An 18,182-nucleotide genomic window follows, 5' to 3' on the forward strand; every position below is an offset into this window, starting at 1 on the left:
GGAAGTCACGTACCAGGGTTATTCAATTCAGTTCCTTTTTTTTTAGTAATACTGCATCAGTATTGGGTTAATAATTGCAAGAGTGTAAATATTAGAATCTTATCGGGAATTCACAAGTTATTGTATTTAATGGTAAATCGCAGGGATATTTATCTTATCAAGTTAAAACAATAGTGTCAGCGTCGATGATGCATAAATTTTTTACGTAAGTGTGTTATACCTTTTCTCTCTATACAAATGTAAACAAAAAACCAGTTCAATGAGGTATTCACATATGTTTTAAAGAAATAAAATATATGTGAACTACATATCATATTCAAAGTAGTGGAAAGCCATGTGAATTTAATCTATTTGGAAAAAAACGAGTACTCTATTTAATATTTATAAGCTATAAATATTTATATCATTAATGAACCAATATAGTGTTGATAATAATATTGCGATTCTATTAGCTAAGATTTCACACCCGTAATTATTGAAGGAAGCTTGAAGATTGTCTCTCCCAATGGGACGCCATATTTGGTTCTTTGGGTGAAAGTTATTTTTTTGTTTGCAGATGGACATCTGGTTTTAATTAAACTGTCTTAGATATTTTATATTTTGATAATCCAACAAGACCGGATCGACGGGGTTTGATGTCGTTAATCATATTTTCTAATTTAAAAAAAAGATTTAACTGAATACATATGCAACAGTCAGGTATAGATTACAGACCGACCTTTCCCTTAGCTTGGAGCTAAGAAGAAAGGTGGATTGATGCTAGACTAATATAAATTGTTATGCTCTCTACATTTTAAGAAATATTAATCATTTGAACGTGGTAAATTACAAAAATTCGTGGTGGTTTTGCATTAGACAGAAAAAGATTTCTAAATTTCCGAGTGAATTTTGTTTGATTTATGTACAGGTTGTCCCATTTTGTATATCCTTTATTTTTAACGTTAACGGGATGCGGTTTTCGTGACAGTGTGCTACTTTGTCGTAAAACCAAAGATGCCGTTAACAACATTTTCATAGCACACTTAAGATACAGGGCATTTTTGAAAATTGCATTTTGGGACTCGCCTCGTATCTCTGTTAACCTTTAACTTATCGAAAAGGTAAAATAATATTCTTATAGATTTTTTTTTCGTAGAATACAGTGGTGTAAATAATTTTTGTCAAATATTTACTATTTTTGAGTTGTAAACCAAACTCATGCATTTTTAAATGGAATACCCTGTATATTTATAGATTATAAAATATGTTTTTTTTACCGTTTTAAAAATATATAATAGTATATACTTTTTTTTAAACACGCAAATAAATGACAATTTGCTAAAATTAAATGCATAATTTGATAGTAGGCCATGGCTATAGCTTATGATAAGAAACAAAAATAAATGTCAAATATTGGTGTATCTTATCGATTTTTTGATCGATTTCTGGTCTATTTCCCAGAACCGGTTTATTTTCGTTCTTCTTTTTATTTAATGCATATTTATCAAGTTCTTCGAATGATGGCAGCGTATGAAACTTAACGAAGAATATGATACGCTAGTATATTTTATACAGAGCAATGAAAATTTTGAAGAAGCTTCGGAATTATATTTCCGAAGCTAATTGAGCTATTATGCCTTCGAAAACCTCTAATATCCTAAGTTTATGCTTGTTGGATAACCAGAAAAAAGGAAACCATTTTTGGAGATATTTGCTCGTTTAAAAGCAAATTTAGTTAACCACGTATTCTTTGTTCACCGACGTCCTAAAACATACAACAAAGAGACAGGCAAAGAATAGAGATAGGTGTTTTGGAATATATGGAAGCAATACCTTCATCATCATGTAGAAAAATTGATAAGAATTGATTTGCTGTGCCAAAAACTGACGCTCAGTGGATCTTGAAGAAATATAAGTATCATCCGCATAAATTATATATAGTGCAACTATATAAAACTGTTTCGCCAGTGGTATTTGCAGCAAATGTTATACATGCAAACTAACCTACAGGAAAACAGCATTTAATCTTTGAGAACACCCAACAAGGACGTTCAGAGTTAGAGAGTCATGTTCTAGTTTGGAAGACAAATAGTTTATAGGATTTTTGAAGGAGATCTTACAGGACATAGATCCTAGACTAGAAATCCTTGCGAAAGTTTTCCCAGAATCCCTCGAAAATATTTCGTTAGCTCAATATAATGCTGTTTACCTCCAGCAAGATGGTGCAAAAGGTCAACTCTAGGTTCTTAAGGGCGTTTCTTAATAATATAGGGTGGGCCATCTATTGGTCCCATTTTAATTGGATTATTAAATAGACAAAAGTTGATTTTTTTTCAACGAATTTCGCTTTATTCGATACAGTGTTTCTTCCGATTAACTATGGAAAATAATTTCATTTAAATGTTAGCTACGACTGGCTCGGCAGTAGGTCATCCTGGAACACCAATTTTCAAGCACTTTGTCTACTGTTTCCTGGTCAATTGGGCCTGTTTCAAGTGATCAATTGTTTGGGGATTGTTGGCATAAACTGCACTCTTCAATGCACCCCACAGAAAAAAGTCTAGCGGCGTCAAATCGCAGCTGCAAGCAGGCCAATAAACATCGCCGAACCGGCTAATTACATGGTTGTTGAATCTTGTGCGCAGAAGGTTGATGCTACACCCGGCGGTATGACAAGTTACGCCATCTTGTTGAAACCATAATTCGTCGAGATCGATATCTTCCAATTCTTGCCACAAGAAGTCAGTTATCATGTTGCGATAACGTTCACCATCGACTGTCACGGCGCAACCTTCCGCATTTTCGAAAAAAAAAGGACCAATCACGCCACTACTCCAAAATCCACACCACACAGTGACTCGAGCTGGATGCATTGGCTTCTGTACGACGACGTGTGCATTGTCCGTTCCCCAAATTCTGCAATTTTGTTTGTTAACGTAGCCGCCGAGGTGAAAATGCGCTTCGTCAGAAAAGATGATTTTTCGTGCGAAATTTGGGTCATCGCTCAACTCATTTAAAGCCCACTCTGCGAAGCGTAAACGTCGTGGAAGGTCATTCGGTTTCAATTCCTGAATGTGTTGGATTTTGTACGCAAATATACCGAAGTCTTTGTGCAAAATCCTCCTCAGAGTGGTTCGTGAAATGGCCACTTGTTGACTTCTGCGCCGGGTCGATGTTCTGGGGTTTTGACGAACACTTTCGGTCACTGCAGCGATTGCTTCAGCTGTACGCACCGGACGTATATGCGGCACACGTTCGACCAGCATCCAAGTTTCACGAACTTTACGCACCAATTTTCCAATAGCACGCGCGGTGGGCGCTTCATTTCTTCCAAATTTTGTACGCAATTTTCGCACTGTTTCACTCATGAGAGACCGACATTCAAAATAAGTTTTCAGTAATTCAAAGCGTTGTTCTAAAGAAAACCGATTCATGATTCTTCAGCGGAAGGTGAGAACTAACCTATAATCAACAAAATATGGTGCTAAAGTTAACAGCGCCACTATCGACAGGCTGTCAAAATCGGACCAATAGGTGGCCCACCCTTTAACTTTCCTGAAAGATGGACACGGCCGGCCTCCAGATCACTCAATTCTAGATTTTTTTATGGTGCTATATACAAAATCAAGTATTTAAAACAAGATACGATGGAAGAACTTTGAGAGGCAATTTATTTAGCCTATCGAAATCTGCGAACGAAGACCAATGTTTCTTTTTATTGCTAGTCAAAGAATTACAAAGATGTGCCAATTTTGAAAATGGGCGTCATTTTTAAAATCACCTTTACAAATTTGGTTTTACTTTTATTTAATAAAAATATTTTTTTTTGTATTTGTTATATTGTTACTCTATGCTATAAAACTGTTGTTAGAAACTTACTGTTATATAAAAAATCTTAAATGTTTAGAAAATGTATATCTATTGTTTATAATTGTCATCTACTATTAAATTATGCATTTAATTTTAAGAATCGTTATTTATTTGCGTATTTATGCGAAGAAGTGCATACAATTATATATTTTTGAAATGGCATAAAACGGTAATTTTTTTAGCCTAGAAATCTACAGGGTGTTCCATTTAAAAAAAACATAAGTTTGGTTTATAACTCAAAAATAGTAAATATTTAACAAAAATTATCTATGCCACTATATTCTACGGAAAAATATCTATAAGGATATTATTTTACCTTTTCGATAAGATAAAGAATAACGGAGATAGCGCACAAAAGTAAAAGTAAACTCCCTGTACTTAGATTTTCTGAAAAATATTAATTTTTTGAATGTAGTAGAGGGAGATTAAAATTGTATTTATTTTAATTATTTTTCGAAAATCATAAAATAGTAAATATTTCCACTATTATTCATGAAATTAATCAAGTCCAAGCCTGGTCAGGGCTTTTGTAAACTTTATGGTAGGTTGAGTGAAGTTTGTTTTGTGTATTTTGCATTGGTCTATTATACCTATATGTCCATCTACTTAGATTTTGTCCTACCTCAAGAGTAGTTAGTTAATAGTTCATTGGGGGAAGCGTGTTTGCTATCTTGAGATGAGGCAATCCCTAAGATGGTCTGCCTAGTTTATTCCAGTGCTGGACAGTTATATTAGCTATGTGTCATTGTTTCTTTTTTCTTTACGCAAAAACTACACTCAGCATTATCTACCAGACCAGCCCTGTCTGGATTGACCAGTAGGGCTGTTAAGCGCTTCTTAGTTCATTCCCTAATGGTGTGGGTCTCTTCTGTTTTGGTATAGATTATAACTTTTGCCATGTTGTTTGCAATGCCTAAAGAGTTCTGGACCTACGAGTATAAGGTATTTTTCAGTCTTGGAGCTGTCAGTGTACCTGAGATTTTTTTTCCAGCAACATTCTAGATATGTTTCCAGGTTTTGCGGTCAGATATGATGATCGTGTAGATGCATATTTTATCTAGCAGCTCAGCTCCATTCTGAAATCAGTTCTAGCCAAGTTGTTATTTGCTGCTTGATACAAGTTGTATGTGGTGCTCAGGGTCCTTTGTAGAGATGCAGAGAAGTTAAAGCATATAGCCTCCTGTTGGCAGCTCTCGGTGTAGTTCTGTCGCGCCCCTAAATAGTAGGTAAAACAATCTCTTTGAAGACTACATAGTACTCTGGTTGACTTCTTAATGGCTTTCTCAAGATGCAAGTTTCAATTTAGCATTTTATTCACGGTGACTCCAAGAAATTTTGCTACCATCGCAAACTATATAGTTTCACGTTTAACTAGCTGTTTTGTCCCGCCTAGATTTGTCCTCCTGGTAAATATCAGAATTACTATAAATTTTTGACGTCTAGCATTCCTCTTGGGTGATCAATGAAATCCATCCTTAACTTCGTTTACCAGATCATCCATATCTTCCACAGTTGTATGATGGCAAGTAAGTCATCGATTAGTATTAGTCACAGAAGAGGAATCCCTCTTTTTCAGCACCCCCTGCAGCTCTGAATTTTAACAGCTCCAATCTTCCTTTGTAGGGAGCAATACTATACTGAGATTCTATACTGAAAATTTGCAAGTGCCCCTTTTTTGAGTGCTCTTTTCATTTTCCGTCCCAAAAACTTTAACAAATTTTAAGGCAGGGTTCAGAGAGGCTTACCCTTCTGATGGCCCCTATTTTATGTTTCCAATAAGAAATGAAAAAATGTAACTAGTTAGTCATGAAAAAAATCTAACATTTTGTGTCTTGCATTTTTTTAATACAATAAATTATTTTCGAGAAAATCGCTGATGAACGAAAGAGGCGCATTACTAAACCCAATGAAATTATCAAATAAAAAAACGAAGTAGGCCGTGACAACTTTAATTTTTGTCAAATCGAATTGTATCCAAAAAATGCAAGTAATTATAATTTCATTTTTTTTTCATGATTAACTAGATATTTAAGCTTATTATCACAAACATAAAATATAATAGGCCTTCATAAGGGTAAGCTCCCCTGAATCCTTCCCTAAAATTGGGTTTACACCATTTTTGGAATAGAAAATGTCACACACAAACACCCAAAAAAACGGGGACTTATAGCTGTAGTCAGTGTTCCAAATAATCGATTTTCTTTAAGCAATTCGCGTGTCTTATTTAAGTTTTATACATATAAGTCTTATTTTAACTCCAAGAATATGCTCTTAAATTATTTGCACCTAATTTTGTAACACCCTGTATATCATTATAAATAAAAAAATATATGATCAAAAATTTAAATAATAAAACAATTTTTATTAAATGGTACGAGCGAATTTTAAGACATGCTTGATAAACAGTTCCTTAGGCTATAGCTCCACCTTCTTTAAATATTAGTCAGTGAGAGGTATTGATGATTTATAGTTAATAACCAATCTTTAGGTCCGGCTTTCTTCTTTCTTCCTATTCCTCGATCTTCAAATGGCGGTAAGCGGTACATCGAATTGAGAAGATAGTGGAAGATAATTCCGTTCAAACATCGGTACACCTTGCGTTTATTTACCTTCGCAAGGTCGACAATATCGCGTGGCAAGTAAAATCACGTCAGTCAACCGAGGATTACTTTTCGAATTTATACGATATAACTTTTTATCTCGTGATTTGCGGAAAATCGTCTTTTGGGTTTTGTGGTCCGCGGTTTCTGTGGCGAGAAAGTGTGCCAGTGCGTGTTTAATTGTGGTACAGTTTTTTTTAAATTTAATTTATTGTGGTCATTTGGTCGTTCTTGGGAATTTAATGGAGCTGCATCTAATGATAAAATAACACTTTGAATTTCTAACATATCAGTTTAGGTTGCCGCCCAATAATATAAAGAAAGATTAAATGTTTACTTTTTGTTGTTGATTTTGGATCAATGACTTCACTATCATCTATGACTACACATCATCTAGAATCTATTATTTTATATTTTTTGCAATTGAATACGTTAGCGGCGTTAAAAATTTCAAATATTTAATAAATTGATTGATTTTTTACGCAGTTTCTTATGTAACAGAGTAATTTGTTTTTGAGAATTTAAGGATAAACCTTTAAACATGAAACCAACTGAAATAATAATATTGTAAAAAATTTATAAAAATATTGTTATTCAGGCTTAAACAAAAACCTTTTTCTCAATCTGAATTAGGTCGTCATTTATATTTTTCTCACTCCAAAAATTGTATAAAGAAATTAATGTGTGCATGTAACACATAATCTGTATAATAAAAAAATTATTACAAAAAAGTATTGTTTAACAGGTAACCGAAAAACAAATAAATTTAAATTCGTTTTAATTTTCCAGAAGAATAAAGAAATTAATAAATAAATAAAGATCGTGGTGTCTTGGTGTCTTATGGCACTACTCGAATTCTGTTCTGAAACTATAACTACTTTTTTTTTAAATTTGTCTATTATAGAATATTTCTATGTATTTGCAATTGTATGAAATATGTATTATTAGTATACATATTGTTGTTTTTCTTATCAGATTTAGTTATACTAAGTTTGCAAAAATGTATTTTTCACATTTTCCAACAAAATTCATAAATATTTAAAATTCACTGGAGAATCAAGGAAATATTTCTCTTGCTTTTTTATAAAATTAAAATTTAAGACTAGTATCCAGCGAATAGGGCTAAAAGTTTATTTTCTTTACCTCTTTCCTTAACGCTGATACTCGTTCAAAGTCAAATATCGCTTTATTGTTTTACAACTCATAAAATGTTATTAACAACGCAAAGACAAATAAAGTACTACACAGAGTACAACTATAAATACAAAAGCATTTAGAACAGATAAAATAATGAAATTCTAAACTGCTAATAGATACATTGTCAAAAATAAGTTAATTTTAATAAAATAATACAACAAAATAATAATAAAAATTAACATAAAATGCATGTGTCACATGAACCACTGAAAACACAAAAAGTAACAACATGGAGGAAATAAAGAAAATGATGGAAGAAAATAGAAACAATGTAAAGCTCATCCAGACTGTAGTAGGGTTTGTCACTCAGCAACTTTTTTTAGGTTAGTCCTAAATTGTCCAGTGATGGTAATTCTTTTATGACACGAAGGAGGTGGTTATAAATTTTAAGCTCTTCAAAGATTATCAAGTTTTTATTTAGACTGGATATAGGAATGGGTGGATACAAGTACAAATTAGTCTGAGGTCGTGTTTCACATCTTGGAAATTGAACAATAAAATTGGTACGTAAATTTTCATAAATCTCTTATTATCGTGATGAGCAAGTCATCGTGCAGATCTTTTATTATTTAAACAAAGGCCTAGAAGAATTACGTGGTTTAGCCTTACATATACTTAAGGCGCCTTTCTGTATCACAAAAAGTAATGGTAGCAACTCACCACTTGCATTACCCCAGATGCTATCCCTTATAGCATAACGAAGCCGGGATTCTATGAGTATCACTTGATCACTTGGTCACTGATCTCCCCGCCTCAGGTCCAAGTTCTCTACATAGCATCCAGATGAGAGGCTTTCCTGCGAGCCCCCTAATGTGAATATCAAACTTAAGGTTGGCAACATGATGATTCCAAGAAATCTTCCTGCAGTGTATTGTGCAACCTGTGGACCCGCAAGGGTTACATCTTTCAGGGTTCCCCTTGAGCCTTTTGGGTACTGAGAGAAAAAAGATTTGAGTCGAACTCTTGTTTAATTTGCAAAAGATCTGTAATTACAGTTGTAAGACGGAACTGTGCCCATGTATGCCAGGTCATTGATATTGAGCAGGAATAGAATAAGGCCAAGATTGGACCCCTGAGGAACATATCTTTATAATCTGAGCAGTTAGACCCACAAACACCCTATGTCAAGGATCCTTAAGATAAGAACAGAACACCACTCTTCTTATGCCATAATGCTAAAGGTTATTACTTTTTAGTTGACGTGCTCTGCTAATAAAAGAGACCCTCTCAGCTAAGATTATCCAATTTCTGCTTTTCTAGAAAAGAGATTCCAACATATTTCTTGAGCCTAATTAATGTTTCGTAATCTTCCTACCACTAATTGAACTAATTTCTTTCTGCCTGGCTCGTCCTCCTATACTAGCTGTGAAATTGTTCATGGCACTTAGATGGCCTTTAAGGCATATATAGTGCAAGTGTATACAGTTTACACTTGAGTGATTAGTGGTTTTTTGGCAGTCTTAGTTCTACAAGTTTTCTTCTGTTGGTGAAAATTGTGAGCTCTCTCTTATCAGGATTGATCGAAGCCCTGTTTACACACACAATCTTTGAATGTTCTTGCTTACAGTCGCAAACTCCTTTAGTAAATCTCCTTGCAACCATAACCAGACCATCGTTGACATGTACCTGCGAGTTTACTTACGCATGATTTTAATCAGGATTTCTTGAGGCATATCAGAATACTGTCTATGACCAAACACCAAAGTTTTGGTGGACTCATAGAACAGTACAGCTCCTTTGTGGGCACCCGTTACTTACTCCGTTCTCTGTTCGATAGTCTCGTAGAGTCGAGCTCACCGTTCTCTCTCGCAAAGAGGATCTGACCCAAGTGACTTAAGGAAAGTAGTGTGTTCCTACCCTGTATTGTTACCCCAGTCTAATGCTTCCTTAATTTGTTTTCCTTTTATTGTCTTTCAATCACAGCCTGAAGAACACTCTTGGTAGACCATCCTTTAAAGTATGCCACCGATTTTTGTCTAGGAGGTAGTCTGTTAATATCAGTTCTGTTAAGTACGCATTTGGCATATTAGAAAAAAATCAGCAAAATGATTCTTCTAAACGCGAAACGACACGTTCACAAAAAAGAAAACAGTGTCACATTCTAATAGTGTTAAATTCGGAAAAAGAATAAATAAAGTGGTTTTTAATGTAATTTGCTTAATATGGATCTGCTTAGGCAAAACTATAATTTTTAATGGATTCATAACAATGGTCTTCGATTTGGGAAGTCCGATATTTCATATACTTGTTAATTTTTGAAACAGTTGTGTAAAAAAGGGAGACTTTAAAGATGTTTTTGTGTGAAAGTATATGTACATTAAAGATGAAGCTGATTATGTGCTATTAACACTTATTCTCGTAGCGTGAAACATAGTCCGGAATGAAATTTTATTGAAAAGATATAACGTGTTTTAAATCTTCTTGGTAATCAGTAATGTTGTCGTCACCAAGCTCATATGAATTTAAGGATTTTTCAAGAAGCTCTCATACAACATTCCCATAAGTTGAATATATGGACCATTTGAATATATATCTTTGAAAATTTAATTCTAGGACCGTTTTTTCTTCCTGAATATGTAACAGGCGATATATAGTTAAAGTTATTAAATTTAGACAAATATTTCCAGAAAGTGGCCCTCTCGGTCACCAGACTTAGGTCCTCTGGATTTATCTTATAGGGATACATAAAAAACAAAGTTAACACCTGATACATTGGCAGTTCTGCAAGCATTGACTTGTTTTGAAACGACACCACCAGAATTGTTGGTATTTCAAAGCTTTATATTATTCAAGAGTAAATCGATATTCAAAAACTAAGTAGCAAAGTATAGGGAATTAAAAGCACTTTTTAATGAGGTATCATTGGACCTGGTTGAAGACATCCCTAGTACGGGGTGGAAGGTTTTTGTGTGTTTGTTTATGTCAAAACATGTTCCTCTTAGAATCAAACTTGACGTTTTTTTGAATTTTGCCGAAGTTCTTTCTGGCCCTTTATTGCCTTGCGGTACACGTTTTCGATGGGCTGCCCCCAGAAAACATCTTGCGTTTTGGACAAAGTAAAAGGTGGTCTATTAAAAAAAGTAAACTTGTTATAGTTTTTAGTCCAAATTATAGTCGAGTGTAAGTTCATCAACTTTTGTCATCAAAGTTTCTTTCTAATAGTTATAGTCATTCCTATATAATAGGTATGGGTGCAAATATAAAAATTAATCCTGTACATCCCAGCAATCTCCTTTATTATTAGGGACGGTGGCATAATAATATTCTATAATGAAAATCAGGCCATATAACCAAGAGATTGATGATTTCGAACTATTATTATCTAAGAAACCGTATCATAAATAACGGTGCAACAGAAATTACAAGGTATTTCATAAGAGATGTATCTAAAATTGCTCTGAGGCAAACGTACTCGCATATGAAATATTCCGCATATAATGTTTAAAATAATTGTTTTACAAGTGGAAATCCACTATATCAATGGTATTCTTTTTTTCGGAAATATGCTGAGACACGTCAATTAGCATTTTAAATTGTATACAGGGTGTCTCAAATGTAAGATCGATCATCATCTATTATTTTTTTAAAGACTATTATTATTGATAACAAATAAGTTATAAAAATATGTAGAGAGAGTAGTATCATATTCATATTTGTGCGACGAAATTGTTAGTTTCACAGTTTGTTATTCGCCATTTGTAAAATGCTTTACTTAACTGAGACACCCAAGATTAAAATTCTAATGATGATTGACTACGGAGATCGGAGAAGAACAAAAAAAATTAACTTATTCGTTTATTCAAAGAGAAATATCCTGATTTACCATTCATATCGCAAAGGACAGTTAGCAAGATCGAAAAACATTTCCGGAAAAATGGCCGTTTAAGATAAGCAAAAAATCATCATCGGAGTGCGCTCAGTAAAGAGGTCAAAATTAATATTCTCTCTCTCTCGAAGAAAATCCCCAGGTTCCCAATAGTACTGTAGATAGGTAAAGAACATGAAAATAGTCAGTCTTCAGTGGCAAGAGTTCTTAAAAAAAATCATCCCTTCAAAATTACAATTCTCCAGGAATTCACCGAAAATGATTCGAATAGACGACTTCAGTTTTGCGAACAAATGATGAATCTACTAGACAGAAAATTTATACAAATAGAAAACGTCCTATTTTCTGATGAATCAACGTTTATGTTGAATGGTGAGGTAATTCGACAAAATTGTCGTTATTGGGCAGGCAAAAACCTACACTGGATAAGCGAAGGCCACACTCAACATCCAGAGAATCCTGTTAATATTTAGGCTGGGATTGTTGATGATCGAGTTATAGGACCGATTCTCTTCCAAGAAAATCTTAATGAAGCAAGATATTTAGAATTCTTGCAAGAGGACCTAGCTCCGAATTTGGGTATTTTGTTCCCTTTCCCTATAGAAGCTGACGACCCGAATAAAAACATCTGGTTTTAACAGGACGGCGCCGCCTCCTTATTTTGCCTGTCTGTGAGTACCTGGATGATGTATTTCCGTCGATTAGTATTTTGAGGTAGATGGATTGGAAGAGGAGGACCCTTTGAAGGGCCACTCAAGTCTCCGGACCGAAAAATTGTGAGGATTTAAACGAACGAATAAGACAGAAGTGTAGGCTATTTTCCAGCGAAATAATTAGAAATGTTTCCAACGAGTTTCAGTTCCGTTTAGGGTATTGTCGATTAATAAATGGACACCAATTTGAACACTTACAAAGAAAGACTATTGAATTGAATTCATTTTTCAAATTAGATAATGTTTGTTAAATATCTTTTAGAAGACAAGGAGTAAAACGTTAAAATTAGCACGCCTGCGTAACTGGCTGAAACCTTTAATAATAGTCATTAAAAAAAAGGGTTGCCATTAAAAAAAATCGATGACGTCATATCTCACATTTGAGACATGATATTAAAATATAGACAATTTAAAATACGTATCGACTGTGTCTTTAAATCATATTTATTGGCTCTGTAAGCTTTTCAATATCATTCGACTTTTTCTATATGCACTTATATAGATATGCCTTTCATGGACATACATCTAAAGCGGTTCCATATATTTGTTATAGATGTATATAGATGGAAAATACCACTTTGAAAATATCACGTAAGCAATTTCTCCGCTTCTTATACAAGGTTTTATCAAACGCTTAAAAGTTACGACAAATAAAATTACAAAATACCATATTGAATATCAGAGCTTGGTTATCTCGCAATGCTTTTCCCATATTTTCTGATAACCACACAACTTTAGTATAACTTTTACAACATATAAAACATGAAACGTACGTTTGCTAATAACAAATTAGATTTTTCTTATCACTAATTGTGTTTGTCAGTAATAAAATGTACCCTGCTAATAAATTTCGTCAGCAAGAATATTTATTACATACTATGTTAATTAGGTTAAAATTATTCTTGTTTACATTTTGAAATTATTTGGTAAATAATTTTTTTATATTAAACTAACGTCATTTCTACAAAAATATGAATGAGTCGAGATACAGATACAGCTCCATTACTTCCATGGCATCTTTTAAAGTACATAATGTATGCATTTTATGACCCCATTAGGCTTATACAAAAGCAAATCTGAGTATTTTATGGTTCCTGTTTCTATAAAATGTGACTTAACCAGAGGCGTGTGTTTTTTAACCACTGGCAAGGCGAAATTTCTCAAAATGCCCTCCGATGTAGTCTCTATGGTGACTACTGGCTTAGGAGTCAGTTTAGTTGCCGGAATATTGTCTGGTGTGGCTTACGTGTTGGCACATAATGTTGGGAGAAAAAAAAGGTAATTAAAATTGCTCTATGTTATTTTTGTAGTTTTAAGGGCTAATAAGCCACATTTTTAAATGTTTTTTACGATGGTTGGAAAAAGCGAATATGTGAGAAATATATCTGCTGAAATTTAAAAATTATGAGAATATGATAGCTGCCTAAATCCGTCAATGTTAAAGTGATTTTTTTAATAGGTTAGGCACACAGCAAGGTTTTACTACTGCTAACTTGCTTCATTGACCTGTAACAAGGTTTTGTATAGATCTGTTTTTATGGTATTCTAAGTATTTATATTATAACAGTGGACAAGTCAGAGTGTGGCAAATAGAGGTATTTCACCAAATCTCCTTTTATTAACTCCTCCAACCACCCACACTTACGTTACTAATCTGTAGTAGTGGACTACTCTGAGATTATTTAGTTCAAATCTTAATTTTAAGACTAGTGTGGGTTGGTGTAGACATCTACTCATTTTCCAGATATTTTTAAAATAGGGTTGTCTCTCTAAACGTCTGCTTAGAAGCCTGGTGACTTAGAAGGATTTGAAATCCAGGGCGAAGCTTCAAGCCAGTCAGCATAAGTCAATCTCTTGAACGTCCCAGCGACACAAAAATGGGACATAGAATAAATCCCAGGGATGTCCCGTTAAATCTCATGAAATATTTGGGACGTCGCAGGGACGCGTCCCAAGTTGATCTCATAGACATACTTTGGATAGTACTATAAACGACTCATTAGCTGTCCAGTGGAATTATATGCGACAACAATATTTACGTTTTTCGAATAATTATAGGATATAAAAGGGATGGTAGAAAAACTATACAAAGGGATATATTTAAAAAAAAAATCATTTTTATTTTAATATTATACCGTTAGGGTTTTTATTTTTCACGTTTTAGCCTTTTAGGGGCGTGGCGCAACCACGACCTAATCTCAATAAATTATTACTCGCATGGCCGTCAGTTTTTATTTTTGAATAAAGTTCTTTTACGAAAAGATTATGCATCTTTAGGCATTTTAAATATAATTCAGGTACTAACCTTCTTGTACCACTATACTGTGGCGGTTATCAAAATGAAGCTAAAGTTAAGGGTGTCCAGACCAAAGCGTCCAATTTAAAATCATAAGTACTAAGCACTCCCGAAAACGTGGTCTGGCATTCGGCATTCTGGGTTGTCCGCATACCTATGATGTGGAAATGACGTTTTAAATGCCACTGTCCGGTTAAAAGACCTGTCACTAGCCGAATTTCGCGTGTTATTAAGTGCAGTAGTCGTTTAGTGAAACATGCTCATCTATGCATTCCTTAGCCTTCATACCAAGTGCTTCCGTTCATCTCCCGAGGGTCCACTTGTTCAGCAGAATCTTCATTGATGTACCAGTTGGCTATACCGAATATAGGTTCAGGACCTACCGGCCGTTTCACAGATCTCAGTCTAGCAAGGGAGTCCACTTCTTCGTTTGCAACATAGCCTATGTGGCCGAGCACCCAGACAAGCTGAACCACTGACCGTTGCAGCCTCCCTTCACTAGATCCTCTAGGACCTTTATGCACTTTAGTACGAGCTTGGAGCTCAGTCGTGCTGTCTGAGCAGATTGATACAACGATATTGAGGTGTTCGTAATTGAGGATTTTCTGTCCGCATTTCTATAGAGCGAAGACTTTAGCCTGGAAGACTGTAGCATGCTTCCCCAACGAGTATGATCTGCTGGTATATGGTGCCCCACCCCAGAACCCTACTTATTCTCTTTTCAGCTCTATTGTTCATTCTGGAGCCATCTGTATACAGATGGTGCTTCTGTTTAGAAATGTAGGCTCATTGAAGTCCTGCCACTTCTCTCTGCCTCCGATATGAATTGAAAAGTTCGAAAAGAATATGTTACACACTCCCATTTCTTGTAGTTTTGTTGTAAATATTAATAATTATTGATTATACTTTGTAAGTATTGATAGTATAACAATGAAAAAGCCTGAGAGGAATAAATTTCTTTTCGTCGACCCAAAAATTACCTTCTTTTACGTTGCTCTCCTCCATCTCAATCTTCAGCAAAAATTTCAGAATCAAGTTGCTGATCCCATCAAGACAGAAGCAGCATTGTCAGAAGCCTTCTGGGTTTTAAGCCATATCATTGTCCCATATTAGGTCCTGTGTTTTTACAGACTTAGTTATGTTATACTATATGTCCTTGCTTACTATGTTGACTGCAATCGTTATACCTTATTTACACCATTATACTTAGTATCCTTCATTCTTTTTTCTTTTATATGTTTTTTCTATTTTATATAAACACATCACCAAAAGTCTAGGCTGCCCTTGCTGAATTTTGCCGTGTTTAACTCAAGATGGTCATGTTTTCTATATAAATACCTTCTTATCTGAGCATAAAAATAAATATCTGTGCAAAAAAATTATTTTGGGTCGACGATACGCAGACAGTTTGTAACCACTTTTTATTAGATTTTTGCTTTTAATAAAAATTGACTGATGTTGAAAGTCTTTAATAGAGTGGTACATATGCTAACGGCAGCTTATCAGTCTGGAGAACACTAATTGGTAGTGGGTTGGCATACCTTTTAAATTGTAAGCGCCATCCAATTCGGAGTGTTTATTTAAAGTCCAGTTGTAAGAACATTAAACTGGCAAATTGGTTCTCATATAAACAAAAGGATGTAAAGAAATATAACACTTAGTAAAACACAAAATAAGCTTCAATTATTAACGCTACTATATTATAAAAATATGCAATTTCTGGTCAATGTTCATTGTTTAACCTTACACTTAAATAAATTATTGCTGTAAAAATTGTAAGACAGTTTCTTGTTAAAAGTACAACCCCTGAAATCAAAACTTTATGCACCAAAGTTCTAAAACATTTTAAAACATCAATATCCTGCTAGTATGTAACTACCCTTTGGCCAAAGTTAGTAACCTACTGAACAGCACACTGTACAACATGTATGTACTAAATCAAATAAAATATAAATATATATCTTTCAGTGCGGTCGCTTACATATAATACTGCATGAAAATCAGGATAGTGAAATTAAGAGGGATTGAGTAAATTATTATTTCAGTAGAGATGCAATTTACATTACATTGTAAATTTCCAGGAAAGAACTTAAAACACTAGACTGAATGAATAAATTAAGGAGCCATTAAATAATATAAATTAGCGACTAAGGTCCGATCAATCATGTCATGAAGAGGCAAGGAATCCTGATAAAGCTCTAATGCTAGGGAAATGGGAACAGCACCTGAGATTGCTCGGGATGGTCCTGAATGGAAATACGTCACTGACCGAAGATCTGACTTAAAATCTGGCTTAAGATCTAGCTTAAGACCCTGTATGAGATCTTGCACAAGACCTTACCTAGGACCTACAATTAACACGTGAAACTTCAAAAATGGCGGTCTTCAAAACCATGAGAAAACGAACAAAGAATAGGAATCAAGCTTACCTCAAGATGTTGTGGGGTCTTTTATAAAGTATATTAAAGTAATCTTTCACATTATATGCCTAGTGTTGCCATCAGGTCGAATCCAAACCTCGAGCAATTGAGCTTGTTAATCTGAATACCACATCATTTGGTAAGAAAGCCAAAATGCAATTTCTGGGTACTTCTTCGATGGATAATCTCACGTAAGACCAGTTTTGCAAGAATTGACAATACAGCGTTGTCCCACTTAGAGTACGGAAATCAATCTAATGCCAAAAGGCAAAATATTCAAATTACAGGAAAAATAATGGCAGCAACAGCCCGGTATCAAAAATACCAATACGCAAAAAGTTGACCCTGGAGCATGGCGTATGTGATCAATGACAAAGACAGACAGCTAGAAAAATCACGTTATAGATAACGGAGAGAGATAAAAAACAACTTGATTCCAGTAAATTGCCTAAAATTCAAAGCGAAGAACAGCTGGCGCCATTTAGTTCTTACTTATTTTTGCAATGCCATTAATCCACTTTACACTAGATGTCGCGATCAGTACTATTCATACAATATCAAATTATTACATTATAAAAGCCACCACAAAAAAAATAAAAAGCTAAGTTATAAAACGAGCCAGCTCTGAATTGATTCTGAGTGATAAAGTAGCAACGTAGTAAATTTTAAGTAAAATGCCAGACAAGCTGATTTCTCAGTTTGATCGGGCAAAAATAGTGGCATAACATTAGGAAGGTTTATTAAACTTTTTTAAATCATTAGATTAAGCACCGTTTGAATATTTCACGAACTTCGGTAAGGCGCATAGTGGCCCTTTTCCAGGAAACTGGCAGCGTTGCGCGAAGGCTGGTGAATGGTTGACATACGGTGATATCAGAGAGGGAAGATTATTATATATTAGTTAATTTTACCTGGAGAAAGCAAACGATAATGATAAGAGCTACTCGAACTCATTCTTTGCGTACATAATGGAGGGTGGTTTCGACAAGTACCATACGAACAAGGTTAAATTCTTCAAATCTAAGGGCAAGAAGGCCTTTAAGGGTGCCTAGACTTACACCTGTACATAAAGCAAGGCTTCTCCAATGGGCACCAGTATTGGTTTTTACCACAATGGCGTAACGTGTTATTTTCGGACAAGTCACAATTTGGCCTACAGAGTAATAGTCCACGGGAAAGAGTGAGAGATGTCCAGGTAGATTGGAACGACTTACTTGTGCCAGGAAAGTTGTTTCAGATCAAGCTGATGTTTTGGGGAGGTATAATGTATGGTCGCTGCAC

General features: G+C 34.6%; 1 protein-coding gene across 4 annotated transcripts in view; it reads left to right on the forward strand.

Moving 5' to 3' along the window:
* The first annotated feature begins 173 nt into the window (after positions 1-173).
* LOC126743472 (uncharacterized) overlaps positions 174-18,182 on the forward strand; it is a 134,681-nt gene continuing 116,672 nt past the window's right edge. Inside the window, exons 1-2 of one of the 4 annotated variants that reach the window (XM_050450561.1) lie at positions 6,474-6,634; positions 13,244-13,463. In XM_050450561.1, coding sequence (XP_050306518.1) covers positions 13,273-13,463 — 191 coding nt within the window. In that variant the 5' untranslated portion in view covers positions 6,474-6,634; positions 13,244-13,272. Of the gene's footprint in view, positions 206-6,473; positions 6,635-13,238; positions 13,464-18,182 lie in introns of those variants that run through there. The other 3 variants (XM_050450564.1, XM_050450562.1, XM_050450563.1) reach the window with 3 other exon arrangements.

Source organism: Anthonomus grandis, chromosome 13 (assembly GCF_022605725.1).
Source record: "Anthonomus grandis grandis chromosome 13, icAntGran1.3, whole genome shotgun sequence".
Lineage (NCBI taxonomy): Eukaryota > Metazoa > Arthropoda > Insecta > Coleoptera > Curculionidae > Anthonomus > Anthonomus grandis.